This window comes from Phocoena phocoena, chromosome 7, assembly GCF_963924675.1.
Source record: "Phocoena phocoena chromosome 7, mPhoPho1.1, whole genome shotgun sequence".
NCBI classification, from domain to species: domain Eukaryota; kingdom Metazoa; phylum Chordata; class Mammalia; order Artiodactyla; family Phocoenidae; genus Phocoena; species Phocoena phocoena.
This window is the reverse complement of record NC_089225.1, coordinates 115165934-115186238: the sequence shown is the minus strand read 5'-3', so window position 1 is coordinate 115186238 and position 20305 is coordinate 115165934. Positions and strand designations below refer to the sequence as shown.

Here is a 20305-nt window from a genome sequence, read left to right as displayed (position 1 = left end):
CGCTTGGGTCTCCAGTGGCGCGGGCCTCTGTGTGGGCGGCAGGCGGGCGGGCGGCGGCAGGCGGGATGAGATGCGGCGGCCGAGCGCCCCTGCGGGGCCAGTGAGACCGTCCCCCAACTGCAGGATCCTCAAAGGGACAAGATTTCAAAGTCTTCATCTTCTGAGTCAAAGAATCTTTCCAGTCGCTCTACGTCAGAAGAATCTAGAAGGAACACGACAAAACCTCACCAGGTGCCAGGCGTGGCTCAGCCTGGGGTGCGGGCCGAGGAGCAAGGGCCCGTGTGAGCACACCCGCCCCACGAAGGAGCGGTCCTGCCCAGCGCCGGACCGGCCAGGGCGGCCAGGGCGCGGAGGGAGGTCGGAGGGTGCCCGGACCACCCGGCTGAGGCGCCCTCCTCCCGGGTGGGGGGTCCGAGCAGGTGGGAGAGGGGTTCTTGCCCTGTGAGCACAGGGACAAGGGCCTGGGCGGGTGAGGGCAAGTGCAGCTGGGGGCAGACATGCCCCTCACCAGAGCCCAGAGGGAAGCAACAGGGGCCAGGAGGGCAAGGGTCCCATCCCAGGAGGGGTGCCCGCCCCCTGCACCAGCCAGGTGTGGTGGGGCATCTGTCCTGAGTCTGGCGCTGGCACCCCGACCCCCGCGGTTCCCGTGAGGCGTGGTCTGTAGTCCTCCCCAGGGCAGTCCCTATGTGCTCAGGGCCCCCCGGTGGGTCCCCTTTCCCCACGTGCCACGTACGTGATGCACTCTGGGGGAGGCGCCCCCAAGCCCAGAGCCACCGGGCAGTGGGGACGGAGCCACCTATGCCACATCAGCCAGGAAGCCTGGCCTGGTCCGGCTCTCACGACCAGGGGCCACGGGAGGAGCGCGGGAGGGCCTGGGCAGGCTGCGGGTGTGCTGCCCCAAGCGGGTGGGAGGAGGGAGGGCAGCACCAGCAGCGTCCCTGGTCCCACTCACGAGGGGCTGCCGAGGGGCCGCACAGCGTGAAAGGTCAAAGGCAACTGGGACGGGACCTGGGGAGGTGGAGGGCAGGGCAGAAGCATCACGCAGGCAGCACCCCCAGCCTCAAGACAGGGGACGCCCCCGTCCCCACCTGAGACGAGGCCCTGGGGCACCCAGACTCACCTAAGGACAAGTTCAGGACGTCAGGACAGGCCAAGTGGGAAGGCTGCCGCTCCACCAGCTCAAACATTGGCAGCGCGCCTCCAAGGAGGGACAGCTGTCAGCAGGACACAGTGCGTCAGGGGCCCCGTGGGCGGAGGAAGGCGCCGTGCGCAGGCAGGAAGCCCGCCACCCCTCACCACCCAGACTCGGGACTGGAAATCCCAGTGAGCCTCCAGCAGAGTCTGGGCCCGCGCTTTGATCACAGCAAGGACGCACCTGGCGTCCAAGGACCAGGCAAGGCGCGCAAGACGCAGTACAGCCGAGCACCAGCGGAGCAGGGGAGAAAGGACCCTCAGACCCGCACAGGGGCGGGGCCCCACCAACCTTTTTCACTTGCTGGCACCAGTCGTTAAAGTCATCCTCGGTCCCACAGAAAAACCCCTGAAACCAAAGCCAGCAGTAAGCGGAAAGTGGCACACACGTCAAACCCGCCGGCCCCCGTGCGCGTCCTGGACGTGGTGGCCACCGCACACCCGGCTTCCTTCGCCTCTCCAGCCCCTACGCCCCTCTGCGGGCTGCGTCCACGGCTCCACCCTCGCGCTCTGCCTGGACTGACCGGAGAGTGAGCCGGTCACAATGACAGGTCAGGGCAAAGCAGAGAGCTCACCCCTCCCCGTGCCCCTGGGGCTGGGCCGCGGGCCTTAGTGGCCCACAGCATGCGGCACAACGGGATAAGCGGACCCCTCCCGAGGGGACACCAGACGTGCGGACCCCGTCCCCCTGGAGCTACCGTCTGCAGGGCTCCAGGGTTGGGATGAGCTACTGGGAATGCTCAACCCGCCACGTGGAGAAGAAGAAGCCGGGGAACCAGAGAGGCACTCGGGGCTCTTCTCAGGGCCCTGGTGTGAGAACATGCGGGATGTGGCTGGAAGACGGAGGCCTGTTTCCCCGGAGCAGCCGTCCTCCACGGCCACAAGAGCCAGGATGCGCGCTCCCACCTGACCTCATTTTCACGAGCTCACAGCGGGGGGGAGGGGGGGGGCCCTCCTGTGACAGCGGAGCCCCCACGCACCAGCCCGCCGCCACCGACCTCAGGGCGCGACCGAGACCCATAGGCAGTGCGTCTGGGGTCGTCCCTTCTCAGGACCGAGTGCCTCGTCGTGTCCACAACTCAGTTAATCACTCCCCTAGGGGTGTTATGATTCCTATAGGTGTTTTTGGCCTCCTTCAAACCTATTTTGAGAACAACCAACAATTCCAGCCGTGTAATCAGAAGAGAGCAAGCGAGGAGGTTCATTCCTAGGGACCACCGTGCAGACTGGGCTACTCTAAAGAGTGAAGACAGACCAAGAAGCCCTGCAGGGGTGCTGCAGGGCAGCGACGCAGGACACTCTCGCGCGCACACGCCTGCCTGGGCCGCACCTGAGGCTGCCATCAGCCCTTCGTGCTCCTTTGAGTTCTAAGCCACGTGAGCATAATACTTATTCCAAAACGCTGAGATTACAGAAACGGGGATGCTTTCCTTCTCATCCTAAAGCAGCAGCAGGACTGGGCACAAATGCCTCGGGACACCCGGGCACAAGCGCGCGCAGCTGGCGACAGCGGGACCAAGTGGGGGACGCACCACGGCGATGGACGGGTCGAGCTCTGCGATGCTCATCCTGCTGGGCGGGTGCTGGCAGTGGAAGCTCTCGTCCGGGATCGGGCAGTGCTCAGCGGCCTGCAGGGCTGGCTGTGTGGTGTGAGGGTCCAGGTAGATGAGTTCCTCACCTGGGCGGGCAGCAGGCAGGTCAGCGGGAGGCGGACAGAGCTGCCTCACCATAGCCACCAGCGCCACGCGGCTGGACGGGAAAAGGGCACACGTCGCACCGGCCAGGTGGGGGCACACTGCCTGTCAAGTGGGGGGGGTGGTGCTGCCCGAGAGACCACGCCCCTTCCTCCGACATCACTGCAGACCCCACTCACCCACGTAGCCGATGAAGTAGCGGGCACTGTTGGGCTTCCCTCCGATCACGCCCAGGGACTGGGGCATCATGAAGCAGTGCTGCGGGGCGCAAGACAGGCCGGGCCACTGAGTGAGGGGCTTCCCACTCCCCCTGCAGCGCCAGGCGCGGACAACCGCAGACGAAGACCAGACCCACAGGGTGCAGGTTCTGGACGCCGAGGCTGCAGGTCCTCAGGAAAGCCCCGGGCAGCCGGAAGGGACAAGGGGAGGCTGGGGAGGCGCAGACAGGGTCGGCCCAGCCTGCACACACGCCGGGCGGACAGGCACGGGGAGTGGCCTGCGCACCGCGGGGGCGGGGGGCGGAGATGGAGACGGGAGGCCAGCAGCTCCACGTCAGCAAGAGGGGCAAGGGCTGCGGGAGGTGGCAGCAGGGATGAGTGAGCTGGTGGGGGCCGAGGGCCCACAGGGTGGTCAGAGGGCTGGACCGGGCAAGACAGCGACAGCTGGTGCTTTCGGGAGGACGCGGGGCCTCAGCCCCCCGGTGGGCAGGGAGGACAGGCGGGAGGGCACCGGCCAGCACAGACCCACCTTCAGGGTCTCCGCGTAGGCCGCATTGATGTCCGTGAGCCCCAGGCGCAGCGGGACCAGCAGCACCAGCGGTCTCCATGGCGACGGCCTGCTGGCGATCTCAGGCCCGGCCGGGAGCCCGTTACAGCGTGGCTCGGAACCTGCAGGAAGCGCTGCGGCCCCGGCACAAGGCAGGCTGCTCCCGCACAACCTTCCTGAAAAAGGGACACGTGCTTTTATGGGCTAAACGAAGTAGGCAGAAGTTCACCCAAGAGAAACAGTTACAGGATTTACACTGTTAACAGGAAACGAGTATAAAAAAGTCAAGTACTTGAAGTACACCTCAAACTTGGAAAATAAAGTATAACACTAACCCTGCTGCCCAGAGGAAAAAAAATAAATTTGCACATTTTCTATGCGTTTAACTTAAATTTTTTATTGTGAAATAAAGCATACACACAAAATAATGCAAGAAAACATTTACATGCACCTTAGAGGCAATAATAAGACAAGCACCACAGAGCCACCAGCCTGGTGGACGCAGCACTGACCCAGGGCCCCTCTGGTCCCCCCTCAGCAAGGACAGCATCGAGCGACAACTTTTCTCCTTCCTTATTCTTCTGTCTAAACACACTGGGTAATCCTTCAATAATCGGATTAACTACGGGGTTCAGCGGTAGGAGAGAGCCACTCCAGTACCCCAAGCACACCAGGCACCCCGTCCGTGGTTCCTAAACACCTTTCCCCACTAAAAGGAACCAGGGGGAAAATGGCTGATTCCAGGGATGGGCAGGGAACGTACCAGGTGAGCCTGAGTCTAGTTAATGCCAGAAAGAGAGCGCTGAACAACAAAAACGACAGGACTCTGTCAAAGAGGCAGCCGAATTGGGACAAGGAGTAAGTAATGACCATAAGGGATAACACCTTGAATTAAAAACAGAATCCACGAAGCTGCTGGCTCTAAAAACAGGTCTTCCAAATGTAAATAAGGCGAGGGCAGAGGGGAGAACAGAGGGCTCTTCCCAAGAAGAGCGCCAGCAGATAAACTGGAAGGGGTGCACGCACTAGAGAGACCACCGTTTCAGACCCGACGTAGTAAATCCTCAGTGCGTGTAACGTATCCCCTCCAGATCACTCGCGAGCTGCTAGGCACCAGGGGCGCATCCTAAACAGATGACCGAGGCAGCGCTACTGACAGGGAGCAAGCCGTTTCCGGGTCGCTCTACCGTGGACACCGCCACCAGGCACGCTCCTGGTCAACAGGCCCGATCCAAACCTAAACGGGCGTGTGTCACGAAGCCTCCATAAACTCCAGAAGGCCCAGGCACATACATCTCCTCCATCGGGCTGCTCCAGAGGTGTGTCCTTAAACACACCTGTGGCCTAGTGAGTGACGTGCTCCTGAATCTCCCAGCCGCTCCAGCAAAGTAGCAGAGCCAAGGAGACGGTCGTGGGAACCTCCAACCCATAGCCAGTCTGTCGGAAGCACAGGTGACCACCTGCACTGGCCACTGGGGTCTTAAGTTGGGGGCGGGGGGGGGCAGTCTGTGGGTCTGATGCCACTTCCAGGTGTGCAGACAGGGCCAGAACTGAGCTGAACTGCAGGATGTCCATTCATCTTCACTTTTTATGATCTGGTCACCAGTATTAAAGGTACGTGTTTTCTCCCGAGTTCAGTACACATCAGATTCTGATATGTAGTCTGTAAACTTGACTCTTTTTGACCCAAAAGCTAAAACAGAAGTTTGACATTTCTAGGTAGTAAGAGTTTGTCCTTTTTTCTATCTACTCTGCATTAGTTTATATAAATGTCCCATGGACATTTTTGAAAACGTATGTTCTGCTACCAGAATCTAGGATTTGACACATGTTCCACTAAACTCTCTTACTGTATTATTGATATCCTTGTAACTTTATTTTTATATATTCGATCTGCCATACTGTCTCTCTTAATTCACTATAAGTTTTGCTTCGCTGATTCTGAGGCTCTTTTGTGATGAGAACATTTTCCTTGCTGACCAGATGGTCACCACTAGCGCGGCCCCTCTGGTGCCTCTGGAACAAGTGCAGGGAAGCAGGGCTGTCGTTGCTGAGCTCGGGGCTCACTGCATCCTCGCGTGGCCTGTCCCATACAAACGCCCTGTTAGTAAGGGGTGGGTTTCTGGCTGCACCAGGCCCCCATTTGTAGTTTTCTAGCCCCATTAGCATTGTCAACGTGTCTAAATTCTCTGCTTTTCCATCAGGAGACCTCATGAACCCAGGTACTCCTCAGAATTCTAAACACTTCCAGTAGCGCCTGGCATGGCCGGAAGACGAGATGGCCAGGGCCAGTCTGAATCGCCTTCTTCGTGGCGCATCAGGGCACACAGGGCCTTGCAGTCGAACCCAGCACACAGGCGTCAATTATTTGTAACGAAGACGCAGAAGCAGCCTGGGCACCAAGTGGCCTTCCGCTCAGCCTGGCTGGCACCGCCCTCAAGGGCCCACGGGCCAGGCAGGGAAGCGAGCTGCCCTGGTCCCATCCGCCACGACACCGCACTCTGGCTCACTTACTGATGTCCTCCATCACCACCGTGTTGTCCATCGCTACGTGAACGGCCAGGGCGCTCCACGTGTCGAAGACGGCGAGCTTCCTACCAGAGAGGGCAGAACACACTGATGAGCCTTCACAGCTCGAAGACCCGTGGCCTCTGCGGGCCGCTTCTTCTCGCCCGGGCCCCACGCTTGCCACACCCAGCCGCCACCGTGCAGGGCAGGTCCTGTGCAGGAGCCTGCCAGGGTGCCACTTCCCGATCAGGCTGGACACGGGCAACAACCAGAATGTGAGCCCAGGTCTCGGTCGCTGCCTGAGGCAGGCCCAGCCCCGTCGTATCCCCCAGGGCCCCTGAGCCAACGGCCGGCTTGAGTTCTCACAGAGAACCTGCGGGTGACAGAAAGCCCAGCAGGGAGTCACTGTTCTGGGTGGGTCACTGTGGCCGAGGAATTACGGTTCTGAAAGAAGAGCAGATTCCGCGACCGAAGGCACGACGGGAGGGCCTCTGAGCTCACCTTAGGGGCTGTGCAGGGGCTCCCCAGGTGAGAGCGCACCCAGCGCACCTGGGGACACGGGTGGAGGGCGGAGGCCCCTGGTCTCCTGGTGGGAAGGCCAGAGCGGATGCCACCTGCAGGGCTCCACTGGCTACCTCCCTCCCCGCCCTCCTGGGCTCACCGAGGGCCAGGTGGGCCCCCGTGCTGAGAGACACGGACACACAGGAAACCAAATCCCAGGAAAGGCTGGCGCTCCAGGGGAGCTAAGTGCCTGGGGAAAGTACAGAGCATGGGCAGAGGGGAGGGCGCTCCTCTGACACAGGTGCAGGGAGGCCTGGGTGGGAGAGGCCTCGGCGCAGAGGCCCGGGGAGCAATGTGGCAGGCCTTGGGGGGCGCTCCAGGCGAAGGGCACAGCACTGTAGGGGGAGGACAGGGCCGGCACACTGGCCTGTGCCTGCCGCCCTCCCGAGAGCAGCGGGAAACTCCAGGACAGCCGAGAGAAGAGGAACAGATGGCCAGTGTGTTTCTTGAGGCTGTGACTCGGCTGCAGTTTGGAGGGAGACGCCAGGATGGTAGAGAGAAGGCAGCGAGGGGGGGCCGGGGGCAGGGGCAGGGGGGCAGAGAGCACTGCTCAGAGCTTGGGCACACGCGGGTGGGCTGCGCTGAAGGGAAGAGGGGTCTGGTGTGACCCCAGCTTTTGGCCTGAGCCCCTGGAAGGGTGGTGCTGCGTTCCTGTAGGAGCAGTGGGCTGCGCTGGAGCAGAGGGCAGGGCCAGCTCTGGGTCTGGGCTATTAGGTCAACGTGCCCCTTGGGCATCCGAGGGGCACTGCCGAATAAGTGTCTGGTTGTGAGCCTGGAGTTGGGACAAATCAGGAGCTGCGCGTGCACAAACAGGAGCTGAAAAGCCGCGACCAAAGGCGCGAGACAAGCCCGCAAGGCTCAGCAGTGCCAGCGACCAGATGGACAGAGGAGGACGGCTGAGCAGCCCAGGTTTCCAAGGAGCGCGGCAAGCACCCACACCGGGGGCTGCCTGCAGACAGCTGAGTAAGTCAGGGCTGAAACTCGGCCTTGGGACATGATGATGGAACTGACTGTGACCTCGACCGGGCTGCTTCAGGGCAGCGGGGCTGGGCCAGGATGCTACAGGGCAGTAGGGGCTGGAAATCCCAGGGGCTGGGCAAGGAGACACAGACACAGTGGGCTTGGGGATCAGCTGGAAGCTGGACAGGAAGCGAAGCAAGTGTCCTAGACCCCAGGAACTGACCCCAGCAGCAGGTGAGGAGGCTCACGCTGGGCCCAGGGTCAAAGGGAGGCGCCCACGGGGACTCCTGCAGCGCGGGAGCAGGCGGCAGAGGCGCGAGGCGGACGTGCGGGGAGCCAAGGCTGAAGACAGCGGTCTCAAGGCAAGGGGATGGGCGGGAGCAGAGGCAGAGGCCCAAGGCGGCCACAGGCTGCCTGCCTGAGTGCCGTCACCCCACGACCACTTCCCACTTCCCAGGCCACCAGACACCATGGCACAGGAGGGGACGCGACACACAAGGAGCAGAGGCCCGATCCAGTGGCTGCACCTGGATGAAGGCACTCACTCAGCCTCACTAGAAACGGGGATCCCAAATCGCGAGACCACCGGCATGGTCACCTCTGAGGACCCTCCTGAGGGTCCTGAAAAGAGGACGAGACCCCTTATTTCGTTCAGGAGCAAAGACTGAGGCAAGGCTGAGCACCCTGGACACCCGTGCCGCCCCGCAGGGAGGGCAGGAGCGTGCTCGGCACCTACTTGAGGACCTGGGCGACGGTGTTGGGCCCGTACCACTGGCCGATGGACTTGCCCTCGCCGACTCCCATTTGTGCTGCAGGAAACAGAGCCGGTCAGCGGCACACGTGCCCCGCCACCCCCACACCCCTCCCTGCGCCTCACAGAGGCCGATCCCAGCACGTGTGGCGTGAGGCGCGCGTCACAGGAAGCCTGCCTTGGGCACGAGCTCCTGACTGGCACCAGGACGCGTCCTCCCAAAGGGACAGACTCCTCCTCAAGATGTCCCCTCCCCACCGACCTGCACTGGGCAGCAGGACTGGGGACATGGCCCAGGCAAGCGAGTTCAGGGCTCTACCCGCACCTCCGTCTACAGGTGGAGACACGACGCTCAGAAGCTGGATTAAGACACAGGAGTGCCCGGACTGCCGGCCGGAGCCCGGGAGGACCAGCCTCCAAGGCCACCAAGTTGGTGTCCAGAGACGGGGCGCCTCACAGCACTTCACCACTGGCCCAGGGCCGTCCCCACCCTGCTGGCCTGCGCCTCACAGCACGCCAGAGCTCTCGGGGACCCGACGCCGCAGCGTCCCGAGGCATGGGCCCGGCGCGCTGCCACCCCCCACCTATCTGGTGGATGGAGTAGCAGCTGTCCTTCCTGTCCAGGAACGCGTGCAGGACGCTGAAGTAGCTGTCTGGCTGCCTCGTCCGCCGTGTCCACCTCCAGTCTACAGGAGACACAGACGAAGTTCAGTTTCACCAAAATACAGGCAAGAAGGTTTCGTTTTTCTAAGGCACTCAAGGCACTCATGGTATCCAAACCTCTCGTGAACCTTTCTAAATTTAAGAACCGAGTTCTCCGGGATTTCAAATACACAGATGCCGACACATCAAGACAAATCCATACAGAAAGGAGAGAATGGCTCAGTAGTTTAAAAATAATTTCTACAAGACAAACGTTTATCAGCATTTCTTTAAAGCCCCTTTCTCTAACCAACGAGAACCACTGGGTCGTCGCTGAAGGAAACCCCAAATCCTAAAGCGTCTCGTGGTGACCCACTCCCACCGACCTGGCCCCACCACCCTCCTGGCTTCCTGCGGACGTGGCCGCCCCAGGCTGACTCACCTCGGCCCAGGTGCCGGCACACCAGGGCTTGGGCAAAGATCATCTGTCCACACCGCAGCATGCAGCCCCAGCCCGTGTCCGAGGTGGGGCCGGTGCCCCCTGCCGTGGAGGACAGAGAGAGAGAGGCACTCACCGTCAGACCGAGGCCAGGAGCCCACGCACGGGTCACCTCCGCGTCAGGCGACACATGCCATGTGAACCTGCTCACACCAAGGCTGCATTTGCTGGGAAGTGAAACGTCCTAACAACCCCCTCAAAATGGGCCAAGACATGAACAAGTCACAGAGAGAAAAGAATGTCTGGAAACATGGAAAGATGCTCAGCCTCATGAGTAATGCGGAAAACGCCGTCCACCGGCCAGGGCACAGGGAGACTCTTGACGCTGGGCACCGCGTACCGGGTGCGCGTGAGACAGGCCCTAAGATGACAGCAAACAGTGCTGAGACCACGCGGGCCACCGTGGGGGGGCTGCATCCTTTGCCCGCCCCTCCAGCAGCCCCTCCCACACACACGCGCAGGGGACAAGGCCTGCCTCCCGGGGCAGCGGCAGGATTGGGGAGGCAGAGCCAGGTGTGCAGAAACAGCCCCAGCCACCCACCCACGCCCCACACGGTCGGCTCCACGCGGCCAAGGCCGACACAGACCACACGGCCAGGAAACCACCACGCTCCACCCGATGGCTTTTCCAAACACAGGGCTGCCCTCCAGCCTGCCCTGCCCCTGTGGGTTCAGGACGCTGTAGGTCAGGTGTCTGTCCTCCTGACCACACAGTGAGCCTCACAGGCCAGGCGACCCCACCCCTGAGTCCAGGGCCAAGTAGGGGTGAAAGGAGAACTTTTGCTGGATGAACCAACATTTCCCGAGCATGTCTGACAAGCCCTGTCACTAGACACTAACCCTGGTGATAATGACCACACCCCCTACCTTCCAGTGTTCCCAGACGTCGAGCTCTGGGGGACGGATGGAAGCACATCTAGCAGTGGGACCAATCGAGACAGGCTGCCAAGGCAGGGCCGCCTCCTGGTCCCAAACCTCGGCCTGGGGTTCTCCGACTGGCAGAGGCCAGGCGCAGAGCCAGGCCCCATCTGTCCACCTCCAGGGGTACCGCGAGGAGAATCACTTCAATGGAACATGCTTTCATATCACGTGAAACAGGTCACATCCACCTTCAGCTCCCACCACAACTAGGTGTGGGAGATACTAGAAAAGGCAACGGGTACGGAGCAGGGGCATCCCAACATCCTGGACAACAGCAAGAAGCACGCTGTACAGCTACGACCCCGGACACCACCAGACGCACAGGCACACGAGCCCCCGGGGAGCAGCAGGCCGCGGCGTGCCCGTGACGTGCCACACCGCTTCCCGCCCTGTCCTGCTCTACGTTTCCAATGCCGGTCGTGACCCATTATCCGGATTTTAGGCCCCAGTAATAGAGTGTGGCTTACAGTCAGAAACAGCACTGCCTCAGCAGAATCAGGGGCCCTGGGTTTGGAATCCAGCTCTTCCACCACCAGGCGCAAGACCTCGGCCGGTTTATTTAACTAGGGCTGCCTCAGGATGACACCAAGTGACAAGTACTTGACACACTGAAGTCAAAGCTAGAAACCTAAGTTTTCCTCTTGAATCACATGCACTTCATCCCACGTTGTAACAGACAGTACTCACCAATGGCCGGGAAGTTCTTCCTGTATGTAAACCAAAGTCTCGACGCCACATCGGCCAAGATCTCGTCCTTTTCTAGAGAGCGTTCGACAGAAGAAACATGCACACACAGCCGTAAGTTTCCAGGGCACATGTTACAGAGAGACAGCAGATAACTACCACCACCAAACAGTCCTTTCTGCAGACTGAGCACGCAGAGCACAGCAGGCTCCGGCAGGGCGGGTACCTGTGAAGATGCTGTACTTTCTACCCAGGATCCAAAGAGGCTCCGAGGTTTCGGGGAAATCTTCAAACTCAGCAAATCGGAGAGTGTCGTAGGTCAGAGTAGCTATGGAAAGCAAAGACACACTCTGATGACAGTTCTATGATTTCATAAAACAGTATCAGAGATAATTTATAGCATCTCCGTACAAAGAGCCCACGTGGAATTCTGCATCTCAGTGCACCAGCCACACCACTACACTGAGAAATCAAACACTCGCGACCCGGCAGCGGCCCTGCACCCACTTCCTGAGCCTCTCAAATTCAAGACAGAGTCACTGTCTGGCAGACCCAAGGATGAGAGACCAGCTGGGGGCCAGGCCCAGGGCACAGAAAGGAGGGGAAAAAAAGGCACCTGATTTAATAAGCCCTTAACTGGTTTAGATTTAACTCTAAAAAGACAAAAACACAAGAGCCCAAACCTTTATCTCTGTACATGAGGGCGGCCCCAGATGGCACAGAAGGTCGAGCAAGCTCTCCTGGCCGTCCCAGGGCTCCCAGGCCATCCCGACTTCTGGGTTAGGAGCCGTAATGCAGTGAGCAGCAGAGGGGCAGAGCGCTACTCCTGGGAGGGACACTGACCTCCCGAAACTAGTGCAAAGCCCTCTAAGGCCCCAGCTGCCGCGAGGCCTGGAACCTGGGGGGGTGCACCCCGACTTCCTAAGGAGGTGCCGTGTGTGCAGCAGCGTCCACCTGCTGTGTCTCCAAGGCCTGAGCGCCTCCTCTGTGAGCACCCCCTTCTGTGTGGCTTCCACAAAGAAGCTCGAGAGGCCGTGTACCTACCGCCCTGGAGCTCCGGCAGAGGACACCCTCCCTCTGCACACGGCCCCGGAGGCGACAGAGCTCAGCCACTGCCCGCGAGGTGAGGGGCACACAGTGTGTCCCGGGTACCCCATCTCCCCAGCTGCTGCTTCACCAGCTCCACAGTGCTCTCTTACCCTTCACCTGCACTCAACTCTTTGGAAAATCAAAGATATTAAATGCGTTTTCCCCACACCGGAGTTTATTTTTCAACAGTCCTACCTTTCGGTAAAAACGACATATGCTATTTATAAAAAAAAAAAAAAAACCCCGAAGACTACAAAATGTAAAAAATCACCCTCAGCTTCGTGCCCAGCACTGACTCTCCTTCCAGAAGCCTGTATGTGTAGATCCATAAATGAAGCCACACCGCACCTGTGGTTTCTTCTTCATCCTTTTCCACGTGGTGGTCACAGCACCCCACCCAGATGTCTCAGGGCCTCACAGTGTCCTGCTGCACGCACATCCCTGCCAGCCCACATCCCACAACCTCCCAGCTCCGGCCTTCACAGGCTGGAGGCTCCCGAGCAGGCACTTAGCCTCTTGGTGTGGAAAGCCCCTCACCCATAAGACGGAACATATAACAGGATGCCCTGGCAGCGCAGCGCTGAAGTGTCCCTGAAACCCTTCCCATGAGGGGCTCACGAGGAGGCTGGCAGACAAAAGGCTCCAAGGTCAGCTGGTGTCACTAACATCAAGGACGAAGACAAGCAATTCTATCTACTACATCCAAAAGGATTAACTGGATGCACAGCAAATTCACAGTCACAGGGCTGGGATAGCAGCGCTCACTGATCGAACAAATCCGCTTCAACAGAAGGCCCTGTGTTCACCGCTTCAAGAATGCTCAAACTGGGACTTCCCTGGTGTCCAGTGGTTAAGAATACGCCTTCCAATACAGGGGACGCAGGTTCGATCCCTGATCGGGGTACTAAGATGCCATATGCCGCGGGGCAACTAAGCCCGCGCACTGCAACTACTGAGCCCGCGAGCTGCGACAAAAGATTCCCCATACCGCAACTAAGACCTGACGCAGCCAAAAATAATTAATTAATTTTTTTAAAAAAAGGGATCCTCCCCCTTGCAAAAAGAAAAAAAAAAATAGAATTCTCGAACGTTGGGAACCCAGACCCAGCTCTGCCTTTTTTCTTTTCACCTGAAATCCTACAGGGTCAGAGGAGTCCTGTGCTTCCAGAGCAAGCTCTGCTGCCCAGAGGGCTGGGTGCAAGGCAGGGAACATGTCTTTCCAGACATTCTTTTCTCTCTGATGTGTCTGCTTGTCCACACCTCTCCAGACGATGTCAGCCAGGCCGCGTTGGGATCAGGGGTAAATAATTTAATGTCCAAGTTTCTCTCTTCCCTTTTTTACATAAGATTACTTGTTTCTGCAGGTGATTATAAAAACCGAGTTGAGATGAGTTAAAGTTCTACCTTTTCAAGGAGCTGAAAACATCATGTGTCTCTGCTGCCCCTCGAAAGCCGCCCCACATCTTCAGAAAGCACAGCCTTCTCTGACCTCGAGGCTTAAACGATACGCACACTCAAAACCCACGAAGATGACTCCAAGAAAAAAGCACGCAAACAAGACCTGATTTCAACTGACAGCGCTGTGGGACTGTACCTCTCACCCTGCTGGACCGAGACCCCAGGAGACTGCAGCCTTGAACTGAAGGCAGACATGCCTTCTAAACGCTGGAGGCTCTGAGCGACAGAGGGACGCGGCACACATCAAAGGACTGTTGAGACACTCCTGAGACACCTAGCTTCCCACAGTGAGAAAAATACCACCACGAGGGAGACAAGCAGATAAGGAAGAGAAGGAAACAAGGCTCGTTCTGAAAGCCAGGTGACGACGGCCGGCCGCCCTGCCGTGGAGGGGATTTTTCATCTCCAAAGACACCACATGCACAGCCGGCACATCTCTCAGGGTAACGAGCCAACTTTATAGGCAACAAAGCCAACTTCAGAGGGAAGGTAGTAACAGGTGTCCTACCTATTAAGTTAGAACACATCACCGAGCTTCCTGCTGTAACTAACAGAATGACGGCTGTGCAGTCTCAGCCTTTAGAGTCCTCACTGCGTGAGGCACCTGAAGGGAAAAAATGGGCAAGGTGGCAGCCGCAGGGCCCGGCAGCTCAGGTGCAGCCGGGAGGTGACAATGCAGGTGGTCCCTGAGTCCCTTGGGCCCACACCTCCCTGCTCCTCCTGATGGCAGGACTACCCGAGGCCTGCCCCCTGTTGGGTGCGTGTCACACCTGCCTCTTGAACCAGCCGCGGACACCCCGCAGGCCCTGCTCCCCTCTCCGGGCCACACGGGGCACCGGGCAGAGCGTCCGGCCAGCGCGTGGGGCCAGAAGTCCGTCGCTCCCCCCGTGGGAACCCTCCGCGCCTCTTTCCTCGCTGGTAAAGCAGGAGTGGTGCTGCTTTCCTCGAGGCTCACGGGAGGAAGAAACACGTCAACACACAAGAAGAGCTCCGATCCTCACTGGGTGGCGATGGGCAGCACACACGGGGCATCGCTGAAGCGGGTAGGAGACCTCGTCTCCAAGGCCCGCGACCACAGGGAGGTGCAACACCCGGGACGACGTCCACCGCCCAAGTGACTTTACCAGACCCGGACCCGGTAACGGAGCCCGCTCGCAAGGGCAGGGCCGCCGGCCACTTCCCGGGCTGCTTCACTGTCCTCAGGCTTCCACCCCGGAAAGCAGCACAGAGACGGACCTGCGCCGGCTTCAACCAGAAGAGCGGCGAGCGGAGGGCTTCTCGTTCCCGGGCCGCTGTCAGAAAGTCCCCGCGGGCCTGCACAGAGGACGGGACCAACCCTCCCTCCTGACACCCACCCGCGAGGCCACGGGCCGGGGCACCTGGACCGGACCCCCAGCTCCCTGACCTTCGGCTCAGCCTGTGTAACGGAGAAATGAAAGACTTTTCCGAATTCCATTCACCTCCAGTGTTCAACTTCCTAATTTGTATTAAGATTTGATTTTGGAGACAGAGAACCCACACGCTAGCTGTATGACACCCGACTCAAATCTCTAAGCCTCAGTTTCCTCACCCACGAAATGGGGAGAAGCTGCCAGCTCTGCCCAGTGGGCTGAGAACACAGGACGGGTTCCAGCACCGTGGGCAACCCCCAGCCATGGCTCTGAGCACCTCCTGTGCCTCTTCCTCGTGTGATCTCAGACCTCATTACTTACAAGAGGAAACTAAATTCCCCCTTCCCTGAACCAAACAACACTTTCGTTTTATCATCGGTATTAATTTAGCCACAAATATGTATTCATGTTTGTGCAGAACAGAAAACATTACAGAACACCAGTCCAGAAAAGACTCCAACAGAAAAACTAATACTTTTCCGTTTTAAAACTAAAGTTTGCAATCACTGAGCTTCACAGAGGCCGACCAACACGAGGAGCCCACCCCTCGAAGGTTCCTCATCGACTGTTCTCAGACTGACCAGCTCCACTGGGGATTGAGGCCAGCAGCCTCCGCACTCCGCCCAGAGGGCTACCTCGTCTCACACCACAGCCCTGTGATAACCTCAGCACCTTCACATCCGACATCATTTGAAGTTCACACACCTCCTGAGTTAAAAGGAGCCCAACTTCCCAAAGAATGCCAGTCTCCAGATGCCCAGATAATGATTTTAATTTTTTTAAATCTTTTTTTTAATTTAATTTTTTTTGTTATTAATTAATTAATTAATTTTGGGCCGCGTTGGGTCTTTGTTGCTACACACAGACTTTCTCTAGTTGCGGCAAGCTGGGGCTACTCTTCATTGCAGTACACGGGCTTCTCATTACGGTGGCTTCTCTTGTTGCAGAGGACGGGCTCTAGGCGCGCGGGCTCAGCAGTTGTAGCTCAGTAGTTGTGGCGCACGGGCTTAGTTGCTCTGCGGCATGTGGGATCTTCCCAGACCAGGGCTTGAACCCGTGTCCCCTGCACTGGCAGGCGGATTCTTAACCACTGCGCCACCAGGGAAGTCCCATGATTTTAATTTGAAATAAGATGACACACAGAAGAAGCAAGACAGGCACCATCCACCTTGAGAAAGAAGCCTTTTAGAAACACCTTTCCCACCTGGTCACCTGGGTCCCAAACGCCTGATTTTCCACCTCTTGCTCCCTAGGGTGTCCCTGATCACACCCAGAAGAGGAAGTGGAAAGCCTTTTAACAGAATGGCAATTCCATTTTTAAAATGTTTCAATTTAATGTCATTAATATGATAGAAAATAGCAAACTGTGCTCCATAAATATAACCACATGGCAGTCCCAATTACATAACTCAACCAGGGAGAACGACAAAAATCATGCACCATTACTTTTCTTTTAGAGCTAAGTGTAACGTACCACATTTCAAAGACATTTCCTCAAGATGCTTATGCTTCTGAGAGATTATACTCCGTACATACATATATTATATATGCTTTATGAATAAAATTAAAACAAGGAATCTTCCTTTCCTTCAGAAAATGCTTATGTTTAAGATAACAGGTTTGCAAATAGTTTTTTCAAATCCCAAGTAGTCTATATGAAAACGCTGGTGGTTCAGTTCCGAATGAAAAAAGGAAGGAAGGGAAGGAGAATGGAAGGGAAGAAAAGCTGGAACTTCAGCGGCATGAGAATACTGTACACGCCGCTTCAGTGGCCACGCTGGACAGAGCGTCCACAGCGAGTCCTGCTGCCCTGCAGTGAGCTGCCCTCCTCATCAGCCACACTTGACGCCAACACACTGCATTTCCGTTACACGCAGACTCTGCAGCCCAGGAACGTCTACAGGACAGGGATGTGTGCGTTAACACCAATTCAAGTTCTATTTCTTCGATGGCCAGCCACATACCAGACACAATGTAAAGTACCAGAGATGAAGCACAAGACACCGGCTCTGTCCTCAAGGAACGGACAGCGTGTTGATTTAAGTGCCAACTGGAGTGGGTTTTTTTTGGCTGCGTTGGGTCTTCGTTGCTGCGCGCGGGCCTTCTCTAACTGTGACGAGCAGGGGTTGCTCTTCGTTGCGGTGCGCGGGCTTCTCATTGCGGTCGCATCTCTTGTTGCGGAGCACGAGCTCTAGGCATGCAGGCTCAGTAGTTGTGGCTCACGGGCTCTAAAGCGCAGGCTCAGTAGTTGTGGCGCACAGGCTTCGTTGCTCCGCAGCATGTGGGATCTTCCTGGACCAGGGCTCAAACCTGTGTCCCCTGCGTTGGCAGGCGGATTCCCAACCACTGCACCACCGGGGAAGCCCCTCGAGCGTGTCTGAACGGACAGTGCTTGGGGCCTGCCTGCCACATTCAGACCTCTACGCAGCAGCCCCAGGGCCCCATCCCCAGCTCTGTCTCTCTCCTCCCACACTCAGACCCTCAGTGACCTCGTCCAAAGTGGCCCCCCCGCACACTTCTACCTCCAGCCCCACCCTCCTCCCTCAGCTCCAGGCCTGCAGACCCAAGGCTCTCTGGACGTCACAACATGGACATCTAGCAGGTACCTCATGGTCACCATGTACAAGACCAAACTCCTAACAGCTCCCCACCAAGCGGGATCTCCCCACGTCTCCCCACCTGAGTTTCTCAGCTCAAGCCATAACCTCACCATCTCCAGCCCCTCCCTCTCCACCCCGCCCTCGCCACGTCCCACTGGTACAGTCCCAATGTCTCAACCTGCAGAGGTAGCCAGAGGTCAACGCCCTCTCCCCACGCTGACCGAGGCCTCCAAGGGTTCGCGCGCAGCGTACTGCAACAGCCTCCTAACTGGTCTCCTGGCCTCGCTGCTGCCCGTCTGCAGGAGAGCAGCCCGAGCAAGTCGTGTTACTCCTCCTCTCAAAGTCTCCGAAGTACCTTCCGCCCGCTCGGACGCCCTCACCACGATCCAACAAGGCCTCACCTGGGCCGCATCACTGCTCCGCCTTCAGCTCTCTCACCCCCACCCACTGTACCCTGGCCTCACTGGCCACTGGATGCTCCCGGAGCAGGACGCCTGCCCTCCCCCAGCACTGCTTCTGAGTCCTGGTCAAAAGTTACCTCTGTGGTGAGACCTTTCCGGGCCATCCTGGCAACTCCAAACCCCTCCTGTTTGACCCATGTCACCCGCCCACGAGCCACACCGTGGGTGTCATGTCTAGCATGTCAGCCAGCACACGGTTTTTATCTATTTTGTTCACTTCTCTAGCCCCAGGGTCTAGAACAATGCCAGACACAAACCCACACTCAGTAATAAGTATAGTTATTGAACGGATGACTATAAAAACAACCAGGAACTGCATAACATCTGGCAAGAAAGGCAGAATCTGTAAGGACTCCAGGGATCAGGGGAGGCTGGACCATTAATCATCCTAAAAGGTGGTACAGCACCACAGCAGAAAGAAACTCTCCGCAACACCCTACAAATGTCATGTACGCTTTTATTAGCATCAGGAGAGGCCTTCAAACGTGAACAGCTTTTCTGCTTTGAAGCAGTGATCTGTGTCCCATGAGGTATTGCCATGTGGCTACTCAAATTTAACGTGATGGTTTTCACGTTTAACGTAAAACGACCATCACAAAACTGTGCCTTCCACCCTAACCGAGTCTCCCAACGAATGCTCTTAGGCTCCCAAGCAGTCATAACCTAAAAGAAAGTAGATGACTAAGTAATTCTATTCCTTCCCCGACCCCGGGCCTAGTACTTTTTCTGTTTTGAACAACTTCACAATACTTCTGGTTAACATCATGTTTCGGGAGTCATGGCTACCATTCTGTCCTACTACCTTGTGACTTAAGTGACAAGATGCCACAAGTCACTGAAATACTGGCCATACAGGTCTACATTACAGTTTCCAAACTGAGAGTTCACCAAATTTACACTGCAGCTACCAGGAAAAAAAAAAGGAGGCAAAAACAATGCCATCCAGAATGATAGGTGGAATTAAACCAGAAGAAAGTTTTTACAGATGTGGGGATACTTGAATACAAATCACTCCCTACAAGTTATAAAAGAACTAAAACTGCTGTGGGATGAAAAAGAGGCCCTTTCAAGGTGTAAGAATGCTTTCAAGGATACTGGACAAATATCCAAAATAGCGTGCCAGCAAATATTAAACAATTCTCCCCCCTGGAGCAGAAACATGATGAAACAGAGCAAAACAGCACATCCACAGATGTACACATACGTACGTATACGCACACACCTTCCCACCCCAGCCCCCACACCCTTTGTGTTAGAGAATTAAGACATGATGAGATGGATTCAGTCAATCTTTTCAGTCACGGAAAACGCTTAGATCACCTACTGGTTACTGAATTTGAAAAAAAAAAATGCGTATGGTTTGAGTGGTGGGGTATGTTGCTCGCCTCCAGCCCACCCCTGTAACTTTATAAGAGTGAAAGTTTCCCCTTCGTAACTCCTAGCGAACGGACAAAAGCTTCCCCACCGCAGTGTCATGGACCGGCTCCGCCCGGCCTCCAGCACCGCTCGGCGTCCCCACGCGCCGTCCCGGACGCTGCGCTGCCCCGATCGTCCGAGCCGGCCGCGGGCCCGGGGGACCGGCCGCCGGGGCGCTGTGGGCGGCCCGAAAAAGCGCGAGACACGCAAACGGGGCTGTCAGACCCGCGCCGGCCTCCCGCGGACGCCGTCCGCGCCCCGCTCCGCCCCAGGGCCCCGCTCCGCCCCGCGCCCAGGCCGCGCCGGCGAAGCCCCGGCCCAGGCCTCGGCGCCAAGCGGCCCGGCGAGCGCCGCCCCAGTCCCCCCGCGCCCCGCCGGCCCTCACCTGCGTCCATCTTCCCTCCAGAGCCGCCGACTGAGCCCGGCGTCGCTCCGACGGTTCCGCAGAGAGACGCGACGGGCCGCCGCCGTGGCCAATCCGGACCGAACGGGTGCGGGCGCGGGCGGGGCCGGAAGTACGCGACGGAAGTGCGCCGCCGCCATCTTGGCGTACGGCGGACCCAGCGCGGAGGCCCGGGCCCGCGCGCTCGGCTCCACGGCGGCCTGCGTCGTGCTTCCGGGAATCCCAGCAGCGACCCACCGGGGCAGCGGAAGCAGGCGCGAGCGGGCAGCAGGGCACCGGGGCGGGCTCGTGAGCCCGTCGTGCGCTCAGGC

The 20305-nt window shown here is 58.2% G+C and overlaps 1 protein-coding gene across 2 annotated transcripts; it reads right to left on the bottom strand.

Annotated features, from left to right (window-relative positions):
- Positions 1-83: 83 nt before the first annotated feature.
- ATG4B (autophagy related 4B cysteine peptidase) lies at positions 84-20139 on the bottom strand. Of its 2 annotated transcripts, XM_065880123.1 has the most exons (13): positions 19977-20139; positions 11403-11504; positions 11180-11251; positions 9515-9613; positions 9015-9116; positions 8416-8488; positions 6165-6244; positions 3633-3826; positions 3065-3143; positions 2724-2869; positions 1484-1540; positions 1121-1214; positions 84-202 (listed from the first exon to the last, which is right to left on the bottom strand). In XM_065880123.1, exons 1-13 carry the CDS (start codon positions 19984-19986, stop codon positions 129-131), a joined length of 1182 nt encoding a protein of 393 aa, XP_065736195.1. In that variant the 5' UTR covers positions 19987-20139; the 3' UTR covers positions 84-128. The 2 variants fall into 2 exon arrangements, with proteins under 2 accessions (XP_065736195.1, XP_065736196.1); XM_065880124.1 differs by lacking the exon at positions 19977-20139 and having other exon boundaries at positions 129-202; positions 11403-11508.
- Positions 20140-20305: the final 166 nt, after the last annotated feature.